Source organism: Armigeres subalbatus, unplaced genomic scaffold (assembly GCF_024139115.2).
Source record: "Armigeres subalbatus isolate Guangzhou_Male unplaced genomic scaffold, GZ_Asu_2 Contig207, whole genome shotgun sequence".
Lineage (NCBI taxonomy): Eukaryota > Metazoa > Arthropoda > Insecta > Diptera > Culicidae > Armigeres > Armigeres subalbatus.
Window position 1 is genome coordinate 60,291 of NW_026942913.1, and position 16,579 is coordinate 76,869.

The 16,579-nt window shown below is 38.9% G+C and overlaps 1 protein-coding gene across 1 annotated transcript; it reads left to right on the forward strand.

Annotated features, from left to right (window-relative positions):
• The first annotated feature begins 8,865 nt into the window (after positions 1-8,865).
• LOC134203701 (trypsin-7-like) lies at positions 8,866-9,939 on the forward strand. Its single transcript, XM_062678562.1, has 4 exons — positions 8,866-9,165; positions 9,231-9,461; positions 9,528-9,631; positions 9,703-9,939. The coding sequence occupies exons 1-4, from the start codon at positions 8,866-8,868 to the stop codon at positions 9,893-9,895; spliced, it is 828 nt and encodes a 275-aa protein (XP_062534546.1). The 3' UTR covers positions 9,896-9,939.
• Positions 9,940-16,579: the final 6,640 nt, after the last annotated feature.

A 16,579-nucleotide genomic window follows, 5' to 3' on the forward strand; every position in this document is an offset into this window, starting at 1 on the left:
AACTAATAGTTTGGTGCCATAAAGCGTACCACTGCCATACAGGGACATCTTGAATACTTGATAAAAGATCACTCGACCATTTTCTATCCTGAATGTCCGTAGCTGAAGTAACAATTTCCAACGTTTCCCGCGTCGTTTGCGATACCTTTTCAATATTTGCTGGCCCCCTTGGAATACTCCGATGCACATTTTCACAGTGGATTAATGCTGTAAAATAGAAAAATACCTTTAAATATTCGCCTGGGGTTTTTTTTTTAATTATGTACTTACATTTGTTTCGGCCGTCTTTACTTTCTAGTCAAACAGAAGGAGAGCGGCGTGTAGATTGGCGCCATGTTTTTCAACATGAAGAATGCAATAGTAAATAACTTCACGCTATTCCGTTATAGTATAAATTATTATCATTGCGAGTATACTTTTTAAACTATGCTTCGTATAACATTAGAAAATGTCAAAAATGTTTAATTTCAATTCTATTTTAGTTTTATTCTATTTCTGAGTGTAGAACGTCATTATGGGGCACGCAGAAAAATTTCCAATAGGTCATTTGATTTTTGGAACTTAGCAAGATGTGCTGAGCTTGATTTGAAACAAGCATTGCGCTTCTACTTCATTATAGATCTGATCGTTTTGATGGTCTTCAGTGTACAGAAATACAGAAAGATCGTTATAACGTTTCTTTGCAGGTATCCAAGGATCTGTAGGGAAGGGTTTTGATTGCTGCCGGAAACATTTTCGACGACATTGTTGCGCAGGTCTTACGAATGTCATTATGGGGCACGCAGAAAAATTTCCAATAAGTCATTTGATTTCTTTGAACTGAGCAGGATGACCTGAGCTTGATTTCAATCAGGCATTGAACTTCTACTTTATTGTAGATCTGACGACCTGAACTCCAGAACGTTTTGGATGGCCTTCAGTGTATTGAAATGCAGAAAGATCGGTATAACGTTTCTTGGCAGGTATCCAACGATCTGTTGGAAAGGGTTTTGCTAGCTGACGAAAACATTTTGGAGACCGTTGATGCGTAGGTCATACGAGCTGAACTTCAGAACATTTCGCGCATTTTAGAATGTCACTAAGGGGCACGCAGACAAATTTCCCTTGAGTCATTTGATTTCTTTGAACAGAGTATGGTAGAAGTTCTATGGTAGAATTCAAGAGTATGGAACAGTTCTATGGTAGAATTCAAGACTAGAACTCACGGATATTTTGGATGAACTAGAATGTTCCAAAATAGTATCTTCAACACATAAAATTGATTATATATATGTCTACAGTTTTTTGTTACATTTACCCTCCTGTTTGGCACAATTTGGTTTATTTCGTGATCAGATTTAATAAAATATGACCATAACGCTTAGATCAGGGATATGACTTTTAATATCGGTAATTACAGTAATCAGATAACTTGGAAATGTTCCAAATCACTTCTACTTGATATATTTCATGTGTCTACTTTATTTTATGACGCCAGAACTTTATTGGATTTGATTACTGAAGAAATTTGTGTATAATAGCAAAAAATAGGAAAAAATCATTTTCGAAACTCATGAACGCGGGCAGGGGTCTAGCGGGACGGCACCTACCCAACAAACATTGGAGGTGGGTAAAGCGCTTATAAGACCAAAATTAGTTTTCTTTAGCTAAAAAATAGCTTATTCAGCTAAAATTGTTTGTTGGGTATTTCAAAAGAAAGCTCTACTAATCCACTTTGAGAAAAGTCCGGGTTCATGAAATTTGGTTGACGCTTTACTGAGAACGAGCACTTTGAAGGAGGTAAATGTCGCCAAATCCCATGCTTCCATCCATTGGTTTCATGTGCAATTGCGATTATTCTGGACAATCACGGAGTAGCAGCTACGAAATGCACGATCATCATGCTCATGCTCAAATTTGCACAGTGACGATAGTTTATATTTACATATAGGCGAACTGTTCCGATGTCGATCTCACTCAACGTATATTCATGTGCTGTGCTTGCGCCCGCGTGTGTTTTGTGTGCACCATTTTGTCAGATTGAAGTGACATTTCGGAAACTCAAATATCCATCTATTAGTTGCACTCACTGAATGAATTATATTTGATTCTTGTAAATTGTGAAAAATAAAAGTGCAGATTTGTTGCCAACTGTGTAGGAGCAGTTCTCCAATTTTAGGAGCAGTTCCCATACTTTTACGGAAAACCTCAAATAAATTTCATATCAAATGCGTCAATTTGTGCAACAAACAGTAGGGGAGGTTGGGTAGACTTGATCCCCTTTTCTGAATTCCCATATATCACAGTCAAAAGTAAATAAACATACCTGATTTCCACACAGACTCTCTATAAAATATAGTATTTAACTTTACTGATGTATGACAGTCCTTAAATTATTGTTGTTATTGATACAGAATTGATTTTTCGGAGTGCTGTCAAAAAAACGGTTTTTAAAATATTCGGGGGAAATTGATCCCTCTCCAGTAACTTGCTTTGATAAAATTAGAAAAGTGACCTCAGATTTACTAAATATTTTTCCTTCAAAATACGCAAAATTTTCGAATTGCTGTGCGTATACATGAACGATATTTATTATTGACAGCACATGCAATTTTTAAATTAGGGGAGACTTGATCCCCTTTCACTACGCATTAAATATTTTTTCCCGCCAACCATTCATCAAATCTGTCAAATCTACAAAAAATTAGAAGCCTGAGAACAGATTTATATTTTTTTTAATTTTTTCGCCAAATTTTTGTATGGGTTACTAATGGGGGATCAAGTGTCCCCATATTGAGGCAATTACTTCAAATTTAAATATACTAAAACTTTGATGGAATGTTGACATTTTCGTCAGTACAGATCAATAAGCATATTTATGGCTTTGTGCTGTGAAAAAATGAAAGCATTTGGTCATTGTTAAAAAAGCTGTTCAAATTTTGCGTGGCCAATAAAAAAATCTTTAGGGAGGTCAAAACATACAAACCGCTCTGCAGAATAAATAAGGTTGTCAATCCAAAAAATAACTCACCACATAAAGGTCATTTGTCTAGAGGATCATACTGAAAAATACGCAAGAACAAAACTACTTTAGTTCTCGATAAAACAGGGGGTGATCAAGTCTCCCCGGGGATCAAGTCTACCCACCTTCCCCTATAGTTTAAAAAAACCAAACTTAATTCACCGAGTGGTGATACTGCCTCTCTCGCATTTAGCCAAGACACCGACCTTATATGGCGCTTATATAGTTCGATTCCATTTTCTAGATAACTTTTAAACGCAATGGTTTATCGTGATCAAATTCAATAGTGATCAACAAGGCTTTGTCTCCTGTCTAATGCAGCTTGTTGCGAGAAAATCGGTTAAGAATTACTATATGAAAAAGTGGCTATTTTTTTGGTTTTCGTGTGCACACACACACACATACACACGGGCAGACAGACATTTGTTCAGCTCGACGAGCTGAGTCGATTGGTATATAACATCATGGGTATCCGAGACTTCTATAAAAAGTTCGATTTTGGAGTGAAATGATAGCCTTTCGGTACAACAAAAAGGTTTTCTCTCCCAACGGAAAAATCTTGCGGGGACTTCGAAAAATGCTTTACAGGGTTTTCACCATACACGCTTAAAACCAATAACACAGAGATATGCTTGCTTCACACAAAACGGACCTAATGCAGAACAACCCCTAGATGAGCGCCAGTTACACAGGCACAAAAATGCCTCGTACGGTCGTGATAACGGTCCTTTTTAACATGTAAACGTTTGCACAGATTCCTTGTTTCATGAGGAACCAAATACTGTTGAAAATATTGAAATCCAAGCGACAATAAAACCACACGAGCTATTTTTGTGGCTGGGTCCGTTTTGTGTGAAGCAAACATATCTCAGTGTTATTGATTTTAAGCGTGTACTAGCCTGGACGGCCTTAGAGTTGAAGAGAAAATCGTGATGAGTGCTTTTGTAGTGGATTCACAATCACAAGTATAATCAAGTAAAACAAGAGATGGTTCACGTGCAAATGTCGAGTTAATTCTATAAAATAGATTTGAAAAATAGTCGAACTTGCCATCTTTGGATTAGTAGTGTACAGAAATTATTTTTTAAGGAACACACCCCTGAATATTGCACTTGAATCACAACCACAAAATTGCAGTCATCAAGCTGCAGCAGTGTGAAGACAACTATCCCAAAGATAATAACTGACTCTATATTTGATTCATTCAACCTACAGAAACGCTAGTCTCTTATCTCCACCACAGCATACGACTTGCTTCCGCTATATTCATATCTGAAGATCTCTTAGCCAGACGAACACAAAACATTTGACAGTTGAAAGATTGATTTCAAATTTCCAACGTTGAAATTTGAATGATTTATTCCTTTTAAGTTATGATTCATCACGTAAAACGTTGCAATATTTTTTAAAATTTTCAAATGTATTTGCGTTTAGCTCAAATTTTCCCATATAAGGATGATTTTTTTCTAAGTTCCTTTATTTGGTAGGGTCAGGCGTGTATAATATTTTACGGAGCCACGATTCATTGTGATATGTCTATTCGATATCATGTTATTATGGAAGGTTAGTAAGTGTGGGACATAAGCCAACGTACTCGTGATGACTCGAGGTTAAGATTACAGCAAAGACTAATTATTACAGTTTTAAGGATGGACGAGACTTAGGATTCGGGATCAGGGAGTTTCTGCTGATCATTCGGGCATTTGGCGTCAGAGACGGTATGGCGTATAATTGTGCTCGAGTAATGGTTCGACTGGGAGCATCTTCCGGATAGCCAGAGAGGCAGAGACAGCACGAAAAAAAAAAACTTTGAGGAAAGAAACAAATTAAAGAACAAAAAAATAATGATAGCCTATATACAGACCATATCACGATCCCTTAAAAACATCTCTTATCTTCCGGAAGAGTAGTTTACCTCGGACCACAAGGGTATCCAATAACTGCTCTCTGATACAATCCAGAGGCACTACTGGTTGAACTTCCGGAGTTATTCCTGGAGGAAGTTCCGAAGGAATTCCTGGAGGAACACCCGGAGGAATTCCTGGAGGAACTTCCGGAGGAATTCCTGGAGGAACATCCGGAGGAACATCCAGAGGAATTTCTGGAGGAACTTCCGAAGGAATTCCTGGAGGAACATCCGGAGGAACTTCCGGAGGAATTCCTGGAGGAACTTCCGAAGGAATTCCTGGAGGAACTTCCGAAGGCATTCCTGGAGGAACTTCCGGAGGAATTCCTGGAGGAACTTCCGGAGGAATTCCTGGAGGCACTTCCGGAGGAATTCCTGGAGGAACTTCCGGAGGAATTCCCGGAGGAACTTCCGGAGGAATTCCTGGAGGAACTTCCGGAGGGATTCCTGGAGGAACTTCCGGAGGAATTCCTGGAGGAACTTCCGGAGGAATTCCTGGAGGAACTCCCGGAGGATTTCCTGGAGGAACTTCCGGAGGAATTCCTGGAGGAACTTCCGGAGGAATTCCTGAAGGAACTTACGGAGGAATTCCTGGAGGAATTTCCGGAGGAAATTCAGGAGGAATTCCTGGAGGAACTTCCGGAGGAACTCCCGGAGGATTTCCTGGAGGAACTTCCGGAGGAATTCCTGGAGGAACTTCCGGAGGAATTCTTGGAAGAACTTTCGGGGGAATTCCTGGAGGAACTTCCGGAGGAAATTCAGGAGGAATTCGTGGTGGAACTTCCGGAGGAAATTCAGGAAGAATTCCTGGAGGAACTTCCGGAGGAATTCCTGGAGGAACTTCCGGAGGAATTCCTGGAGGAACTACCGTAGGAATTATTGGAGGAACTTCCGGAGGAATTCCTGGAGAAACTTCCGGAGGAATTCCTGTAGGACCTTCCTGCGAAATTCCTGGACGAACTTCTGGAGGAATTCCTCAAGGAACTTTCGGGGCATTTCCTGTAGCAGCCTTCAGAGGACTTGGAAAATTTCTATTGCTTGAAATAAGCTCACGCTGACCAACGCCGTCGGACTTCTTGGATTCCGGAATTTCGTCAAATATCGATTTTCGAATTCAATTAATCGATCTTGATTGATGGACGCATATATTCCACGATTTTATTGCTGAGATCCCCACGAAATAGTCATTATCCGTAATTTTGGTCCGCCATCTTAAATTTTAAGACAAAAATCGATTTACGAATCACGTTCATCGATCTCGATTGATAGACACCCATATTGCATGGTTTCATTGTTAAAACGAAACTGTTTCAAACTTGAAATTTCCAAAATGGCGTCAAATATCGATTTTTGAATTCTATTCATCGATCTCGATTGATAGACACCCATATTGCATGATTTTATTGCTGAGATCCCCATGAAATAGCAATTATCCTTAATTTTGGTCCACCATATTGGATTCCAAAATCGCGTTAAAATCGATTTTCGTATTCTTTTCGATAGATAGACACCTATATTGCCTCGAGATATACAAACGATCTATGAAACCATTATTCTTCCAAAAAATATAAATTAGTTTTTCCCTTGAAAAAGATTTATTTATATGTTTTTATGGATTTTATTTTGTTTTGAAACACGTGTATAATCCACAATCCACGTGATAAGCGGCTTTTTCAAAAATCGACCAAAAATCCATTTTTTTACGATTTTCCCGTGTTCTCCGACCTTGAAGTTGAGCTTGACTGACTGCCAATAGTTGCTACTAAATTATGACCAGATCAGCTGTTCTTGGACAGAGAAAACTAACAGATGTTTGCTTGGGACTAGCACTCATCTTCAATGTTCACGTGTACTGGTAGATCACATTTGCTAGGTCACACTGGCGCCTGCCAAGTCAGAATGCAAATTAATGTAGGGAAGGGGAAGCAAATGATGATGCAATCACTCGCCCACTAGAAGCCGAATATACGTCGGCACTTGCCACGAGTTCAAGCGGAATTTTGTTGCAATTTTTGGAAGAGGTTGACGACGGGCAGAGGTTCGTCTTGATTAACGAGTTGCCCAGCTAATGTGATAGGAGATAGCAATTGATGGAATTCTAATTGGATACAGGAAACGAGCTTTTCCGTTTATTTCCAATTCTAGCAGTTACTACTAGAATAGTTTATGTGGCGAATGAGGCTTAGCTTTTAAAGCCACGTAAATAAAAATACTACTACTACTACTAGAATAGTCAATTTAAAGGTATAGAATAGAAATAGAAACGGTGTGGAAGTCCATTTCCTGTTCAAGCAATTGCTGGAACATGAAAAATATTGAGAAAGATACAAAGTAGGAGGAATGGGACGAGCCTAGGATTGAACCCATGACCTCCTGCATATGAGGCAGAAGCGATGGCCATATGACCACCAAGCTCGTCTTGATTTTCACGTGTATTTCGACCTTTTTAAAAAAAACGCATTAAGAACTTATTGAAAATTCGCGTAAAAAAACCACTTAAATCCCAAAATCCGCGTAAAATAGTCTTCTTAAACGCGACCCCAGTGTAAGTAGTATTGAAAATTTAATCCTATTTTTAAAGTTGATATCAGGTGGCTTGTAAACTACACCGCACACGAGTTTCGTTTGACTAAGCTTGATGAATGCGTAGTCAATTTCACTATCCTTTCCAAATTTACATATAAAGGAAAATTTTAAATCGGATTTTATGTATGACTAGATGAACCAGTCCAATCTCGCTCAGGTTTTGCTTTCGATCTGTCAGTCATACTTTGAATCGATATCAGTTCGAATTTGATGGCTTTCTTTAGAACCCATGAGAACGTTGCGTTTAGAAAGAATCCAACTCCTGATGCAACTCCCCGTGTTTGATTTCTGTTGCAACGATTTATAACCATTGATTGCAACAGACTTTGATTGGAACTGGATAGTTTCCACCGCAATTCAGCTTTGGCCAAGATATCAAGTACAGAATTTCCTAATAAACAAAGATAATTCTCAATATTATTTGGAAGACTACGGACAAGACAAAGACGAGAACATTTCTCAAACAATGATTTACTTTGAAAAAGAATAATACGAACCAGAAAGAATATACTTTAGGGGTTACACCCGCATTCTCACCTACTACGTTGACTAATAATATTATGTTAGTTGGTTTCACAATAATTTGTCCTGCAATTCCTAAACTAAGATATGTTGTATTTCAGCCATCTTGGCGGCAACCAACCACACGCTACGGTGCTGCCGAGATCTAATATTGGTAAGTATAACATCAGAATAAGAAGAACAACCTTTTGTATAATTTATTAACATATAATCCGAAATACAATCCATGGCCTTTGGTTATCCTGGGTGACCTTTATTGAATAATCTGGGTTTTCCCGTACTGCAGTTGTGAAATCTCCGACATGTTTGTCACAAAGCATTCTGTACGTCAAGACCACTATGAAGACAGTTCGGCTCGAAAATCGATTACGACTGATGAAAACTTTCTCCTAGACAAGTAATTTTAATAACCATATAGTAATATTATAAAAAACATTACAGTTACATTTGAACTCGGAAGCAGTGTGACAGTGCATCACATTACGAGCAGGCAATGTAACACAAAGTGGAGGTATGATTCTGGAAGAAGAATACTGCATAAAAAATTACCAATAAGGAAAAAACGCGCATAGCTAATGGTGAATTTGGACAATCCCAAAGAAAACGGTAATAAATGTTTCAGATGATATCAGTTCATACTCGAATAAATAGACTTCCCATAAACGTATCTAATCACACAGAAGGGGTTACGTACTGACATCGATAAGAAAATGATAACTTGAAACAATCATATTTGCTACCGTTCCATTGAATTTCGTTTCATATGTTTATGCATGATTCGTCATTACAAAATTATAAATGAGATTAGTAATAGGGCCCAACAGCAGTTGGTAGCAGTAGTTTGGGCAAGATGAAAGTGTTAGCAGTATTTGCTTTGTGTGTAGCTGCAGTAGCTGCAGGTCCTGAGGAGGACGTCTGGTTGCAGTTCAACAGACGTATGCCCGGTGCATATTATAACCTGAAGGAACCAATTGCGAGATCCCCAATAACAGGACGAGTTGTCGGCGGCTTGGATGCTGATATTGAAAATTTCCCATACCAACTGTCCTTGCGTCGCAGTGGATCTCACAGCTGTGGTGCTTCAATAATCTCCGATAGATGGGCTCTATCGGCCGCTCACTGCACGTATCCATTGCCAAGTGTTGCCATTGTGAGATCTAACGAATTTCAACACATTGCGGTTTCATTTTGTAACATTATTACCTATCTCTGCAGATTACACTTCGTGGAGGTTCTTCCAACCGTCTGGAAGGAGGCACAATATTCAATGTCGAGTTGATTGTAAACCATCCCCAATATGACGACTGGAACTTGGAAAATGATGTATGCGTTCTCCGCACTGAGGAATCACTTCAAGGACTGCACATCACTCCCATTCAGCTGGTACCAGCAAGCACTTATTACCCAGGAGGGACACGTGCTGTTGTGTCTGGTTGGGGTCTAACGGTAGCATGTTTTATTGATCAACATTTCAACATCTATGCTTATTCGGATAAATCAATCTACTTTCAGAGCGTACCTGGATCTCTGCCAGTCACGTTACAAATGGTTGACATTCCAGTGGTCGATCAGGAAACATGCAGTGCTGGGTGGCCAGCCGGCTGGGTCACTGATGAGTAAGTGTATTGCGATTGAACAGCTAATACGACAGCGGGAGAGGCATTTATTGTATTGTATTTTACTTCAGCATGATTTGTGCCAGCGAGCCAGGACGCGATGCCTGCAATGGAGATAGCGGTGGCCCACTGGTTACTGGAGGTCGTCAGATCGGTATTGTGTCGTGGGGAGCCACAAACTGCCTCGGTAATGAACCTGGTGTCTACGCACGTGTGGCTTTTCCTTTGATCCGTAACTGGATCGCGGAAACAACTGGAGTTTAACGTTTTTACAAGGCTAGGAAAACTTTAATAAAAACATGATATTTTGTAAATCTCGTTATTTTTTTATAAGAAATCGATAGGCATTTCTGGCTGCGGTTCAACACAACCATTCGAAACGGTGATTCGCTTTCGGAAGCATTCGAATCTTAAGCGAGAAAGATTATCTTCCTTTTCATTGGCATTACAACCACCGAAGGTTACCTGGCACCAAATTGTTCATTGATCAATTCCACTGTTATAAAATGCATAGCTTTTTGGTGGAAAAAAAATCATAAAAGACGGTCAAAAGTTCAAGCATAGTTTAAAATGACAGAAAATAAAGTGTGATCCACTTTACAAGTGCTTTGTTTCAATCATACACACTTAAAATAAATCGCCGAATTCGGTAAAATTTTACCGAAATCTCAACAGCAGAACTGTTCGGTAAATAATTTAACTGATTTTCGGTGATTTTGACAGTTGAGCAATGGAAAAAATTACAAAAATTTGTAAAATAAATTACCGAACAGTTCTGCTGTTGAGATTTCGGTAAAATTTACCGAATACGGTGAAATGAGTTAAGTGTGTACATTATAAACAACTTGATTGATTCACCTAGCGGTGTTGGTGTATTTCTGGTGCGTTGGAAAAGATAAAACGCAAATAAGAAAAGTCTGAAACAGCACTGATAGGTAGATTAGACACATCACTCACATTTGGTTATACTTACTTCAAGAATACAGTCGAACGCAACTTATTGTGAGCTTTCGGATGAGTATAACTGTCAAAAGCATGATTTTTCTAAACGTTTTAAAATTTATTTCTATGTATGTATTTTGGCCATATTACCGGATGCATTGTCAGATCAAGTCGATTTCACTGCGCAACAAATTATGAAAAAAAAATCGCTTCAAGAAGTAATCAAAAATTAACTGAGGTTTGAGGCTCAAGTGACCCCTGGTGAAAAAAATTTTGAAAAAAAATTGGTACTTCAAAACAAAGTTATTTGGCTACAAAATCCAAGTTATCAACCCGGCACACCTGGCATACATGTTTCTTCAGTACACCCGATTCCGTTTTTACACAGATTTTTTTTACTCGGCCGTGTAAAAAAATCCCTTACAAAATTTTTGCAAAGTTGTTCCATTTTGCATGATTTGTCGAGATATCATAAAACTTTTTTTTCACGGATTTTCTAATTTTGATTTTTTTTACACATAACGCATACCCCGTGTAAAAAAAAAGAATCGGGTGTATTTTCCCCGTTTTTCAATTGACTTTGATTTTGTTTTACAATCTCTGAAATGCTAATAGACATCCTACAAAAAGTATTACTACCGATGTTCTAGGTTCTCCAAATTATCCAGGAGTTTAGAGAGATCGGTCTTCCGGGTAAACTACAGCTGATATGGAATCGAAGTTAACTCCAAGTTATGTCCATACAGGCAGCTCGCAGAGTCCAAGGGTACTATTTTCAATTCAGTTTTCCCTACCGAAATGTTCTAGGTACTCCAAATTGTTCTGGAGCTTATACCGTTGGTAGTCATCTACATCTGGTTAAAGCATTAGCATCCCATCAAGGCTATACTGTTCAAAAAATATGATTTACAATACAAATATGCAAGAAAGGATGCTCTAGATTAGTTGCTCACAGCATGTATACTATCATGGGCTACACAGCTATTCTGAACTGTTGAAGCAGGCCGCTGAATATTTGGTTCTTATTCACTTGGCATAAGATGAGTAAGACAGAGACCGTCTTCAATGTTTCGCACATGCTTCTACTTGCTTCATCTTGAAGGACAATGATCGGTAGTGATGAAATTTTTTGGAAAACAATAGAACGCGGCTTTGCAATCCAGAACGACAGTTTATTTTGAGTCCTGGAGATGTTTAGTCCAATAGGAATTGATCAGTTGTGAAAAATCTCACTGATTTCTTCCCCGGACCATGCTTCAAGGTACAACCAAAAATTAATTAAAGATTGGGATCCCTTATTATCGGGAGTAAAGAAATATCTGGAAAAAAATGGAATGCGGCTTTACAATCCAAAACGAAAATTTGTTTGGAATCCTGGAGATATTTAGTCCAGAAGGAATTGGTTAGTTGTGAAAAATCTCACTGTTCTCTGATTGGGATCCCTCATGATCGGAAGTGAAGAAATTTTTGGAAAAAATTGAACGCGGCTTTACAATCCAAATCGAAACTTTGTTCGGAGTTCTGGAGATGTTTAATCAAAAAGGTATTGGTGAGTTGTGAAAAATCTAACTAATTTCCTCCACAGATCGCGCGTCAAGATGAACAAAAAATAACTGAAATGTGTTGTCCCTTATAATCAGAAGTGAAGAAATTCTTGGAAAAAAATAAATACGGCTTTGCAATCCAAAACGATAGCTTGTTTGGAGTTTTGGATATGTCTTGAAAATATCCTGCAAAAAACAGAATTACAGAAATTAACGTAATTAAAAAAATCAGAAGGGTTATTTACAAAGCAATAATTGTTACTCCGTTATTGTCAGGATAGCTGTAGCTACACAGAGAACGAACAGATGATATTTGGGACTTCCGGGTCCAAACCTTACTATAATCCAATGTTATGCGCCAACCGATGCTGCCGATCTGCAAGACAAAGTGAACTTCTACAGTCAACTCAATGCCGTCGTAGATAAAATTCCGAAGGGTGATATCAAGATCTGTTCTTTAATGCGAAGATCGCATCCGAAACTCGAACCATGAGCGCATTAGGGGACTCCATGCTTTCGGAGAAATGAGCGAAAACGGAGAGCTGTTCGCAGAATTTTGTGGTACAGTGTTGACCCGATTTTGTCACTCCCCGATTTTGTCTACCCCCGATTTTGTCTACCCCCGATTTTATCACGTTTTCGACCCGATTTTATCACGTCCCGATTTTGTCACGTTTTCGACCCGATTTTGTCACCCCAAAAAAAATTGTCATTCTTTTTATTTTCGTAAATAATACCAAAAACAACATTGATTTTCATGAAATAACTTTCACCGCCTGTAGTTTATTACGAACGACTTCTGAGTACCTGGGAAATATTCTGTAAGCAATTTCGACAAGAAATAACGGGTACCGTTCACGCATTTGGCCTTTCCAAGGCATAAAATGATTCATATTTGTGGAATGAATTGAAAAAAATTAAAATATTTTTTTTCCAATTTTGTCACATACCCTGATTTATCACCCCAAAATTCACCAGGGGGGTGATAAAATCGGGATATTACTGTAATAACGACATGGTGATCGGGGGATCGCTCTTCCCTCATCAACCGGTTCACAAGGTCACGTGGGTCTCCCGTGATGGCTTTACAGAAAATCAAATCGACCACATCTGTATTAGCCGATATCGCTTCTGATCATCACCTCCTCATCGGCGAAATACGCCTGCGCATTGCGCGGATTCGTCAGGAGGAGGAGAGAGTTGGACGACGGTTCAACACACCCCTATTGGAGGATGCCACGGTGAAACGGTCCTTCTTTGAAGAACTGGAGACGCGTGCTGCAGGTATTCCGGAAGGTGGCAGCGTGGAAGACCAATGGACCGTCATCAAGAATGCCTTCATCGCCACCAGCGAGAACAATCTGGGCGAACTGCGCACCCAGAGAAAACAATGGATCACCGATGAGACCTGGAGGAAGATAGAGGAGCGAAGAGAAGCCAAAGCCGCGATAGAGCGATCAAAAACCAGAGGAGCCAAAGTCTTAGCCCGTCAAGATACTCGGCTTTTGAGAAGGAAGTAAAACACTCCACGGGACAAGCGAGCGTGGGCAGACTCTCTGACAACCGGGGACATTCGCCTCCTCTACGATATCTCACGACGCTTAAGCGGGGCGAAGATGAATGCAACGATGCCTGTGAAAGACGCGAATGATCAGTTATTGACCGACCCAACTGACCAGCTGAAACGCTGGTTCGAGCACTTCGAGCAACTTTTTCAAGTGCCAGCCAGGCTACCACCACCTCGGCATGATGTGCCTAGGATCCGACGTATAACACGCATCAATACCGAAGCTCCGTCACTGCTAGAGATTCAAACAGCCATCCAAAGCATGCAATCGAATAAAGCCCCAGGGGTCGCACACTGGGGCAGCCCTGGTCCAAACATGGAATAAACCTCTCATTCATTGAAATGATGAAATTGATCATAGGTATCTTCAGCGAAGTTTCAATATATATCAATGGCGACATTTTGGTCATTATTCACAATTTTAAACAATAATCGCATAAAAGTCCTATACGCCAAATTGGCCAAACAGCGTTTTTAAAGTGTAATTTCTTCAGAGAAGTTGCTTATCACTTAGTTTCGATGAACCTTGCTAAAAATTTCATATTTCCAGAGCCTACTGTGATGATTTATTCACTTATTTTGAAAAGACAGACCAAAAAAAGAAATTTGATCAGGAATTGTACTTTTTCAACACTTTTACTATTGGATATTATTCAAGATTATAGATATTGGTAAAATACACGATTCGTGGCGGTGATCCAGTTAAAAAAATGATTTTTAGTGATTAATCGTGGAAAAAAGGCAAATTTATGGTATTTTCCACAATTGCCGTTTATGCGATAGGGCAGAGACGGGCAGCTGTTTCAATCGGCAATGGATAGAAAAGTTCATGCCCTTTCATACAAACACTTTCCCAAAGACATGACATTCGATGATTTTTTTCAAAATAAATTTTACTGAATGCCAGTACTAATGATTTTCTACTAATAATTTTAGATTAGTTAGGAAGATAAATAATTGAACAACATGGTACGAAATTAAATTTAAATTCGCATCGCATTTGTTAGAAAAAAATATCAGACAATGCTCCATGGGTCGATCGCATATCAACGATCGAGGCTGACCCCGACATCCGCTCAACTATTGCATCGTTTTTTCCTGTAATATTTCGGCACTGCGTAACCTTCAGGTCGACTGAATGCAGAATATCTTAGTGAAGATGCCAAAAAGGATGACCTGGCTGATGCGAAAAACGTCGAGACATTGTGTTGCTGTATACCGTCTTCGGCTTCACAACGATCTCAAACAACAGGCCCCATCATCGTGTTACTGAGAGCCGATAGCAACTGAAATTCTGGAACAGAAGTAGCGCTGGTGAGGCGCAGAACGAACTCTTTAAACAAGCACTAGAATGGAACCTAGCTGTCCATCGCAGCAGAGACAAAGCCAGAAATACATGGTGACACAGCCTCAATAAATCAATAAATAAAATCGATCGAAATCTAACTTGGCAATTGGTAAAGGCTATGCTGGACATCACCAGGATGTGGAGATCTTAGACGCTCTTTGCACCACTCGGGTTGTTCAAAACCGATACTTGCCCGAATTTTGATAAAGATTAAAGTCTGTCCGATAGTTTTGTCCAATCTTTGTATATGGAATTCTTCAATTTTGACATGAAATCTACATTACAATTTCTTATATTTGTTCTATGTTTTTTTGTTAAGTTAAGTTAAATTTATTCTTTATTTTTCGATTAAAGCAGCTGCTGCTGATTCGATCACATTTAAAATGCGTCCAATTTTTACTGTATTCTTCAGAATAGTTAAATGAATAGTTTATTTATTCAACTTAATCATTTTCACGATGCACCTATGCAATTATAAAAAAATCTTGATTTTCATGCCAAAACAATTAATTAAAAATATTATATTTTATACTTCGCCATTCAGAGAAAACAATCCATTGCCAGACAGAGTGGACAGTATATCACGCATAAAAAGTTCAAGCCGAAACTTGATATAATAGGATTAATTTAAATCAACAAGCAATGATTAGTAAAGATCCGAGCGATAAACTTATCAGGCTTGTAATCGATCAGGCATTATCATGTGCCTGAGTACGTCATAATTCAGTTGGTTTCACTTTCTCAGTGGTATATCAGTGGATTTTAGCAACAGTCTTCTTATCGGGTACTAAGCCGGACAACTGTTGCCGAAAGAGTATTGATAAGGAACTGAGAAGCTATACTATAGGGCGATGTACCGCGATAGACACGTCGCTTATCAGCACATTTCAGTACAGTACATATCTATATAGAACGCCTTATTAAATATGGGTTCAAGACATGTCAGATGTTTAAAATGTTTACTTTCTCTTTCTAACGAAATACAACAATATGGGTCTTCCTACAAGCTCGTTTTGGAGTGGAATGATAACTTTTCGGTACAACTTTGTTAGACGAGGGAATGGAAAATCATAACTCTGAGTGAATGAACGAAATTCATTGCAACAACAAATAAATTAAAGGCTTTGGATCCATTAAAGTGGATAATGGTATAAGTATTACCTCTTGTCGAAGTAGGAGCGCAATGCTTGTTTCAAATCAGATTCAGGTCATCCTGCGCAGTTCAAAGAAATCAAAGCCTTTTGAAATTTTCTGCGTGCCCCATAAAACATTCTAGAATGCGCGAAATATTCTTATAGATCTTACGACTGAACTCAAGAATGTTTTGGATGGGCTTCGGTGTATTGAAATGCATAATGATCGTATACAACAGTCAACCACATCGCATAAGAATGTGCATTAAAATCGTTTAGGTAAAAGACCCAATAGTGGAGGAACTAAGCGATCCTCACTATTCGTTTTTACACTACGCCTATTCTTTTCGCTTACCTTAAGTACGCATTCGAAGCTCATCAAATATATTTTAAACGAAGAGTTATCCGATCGCT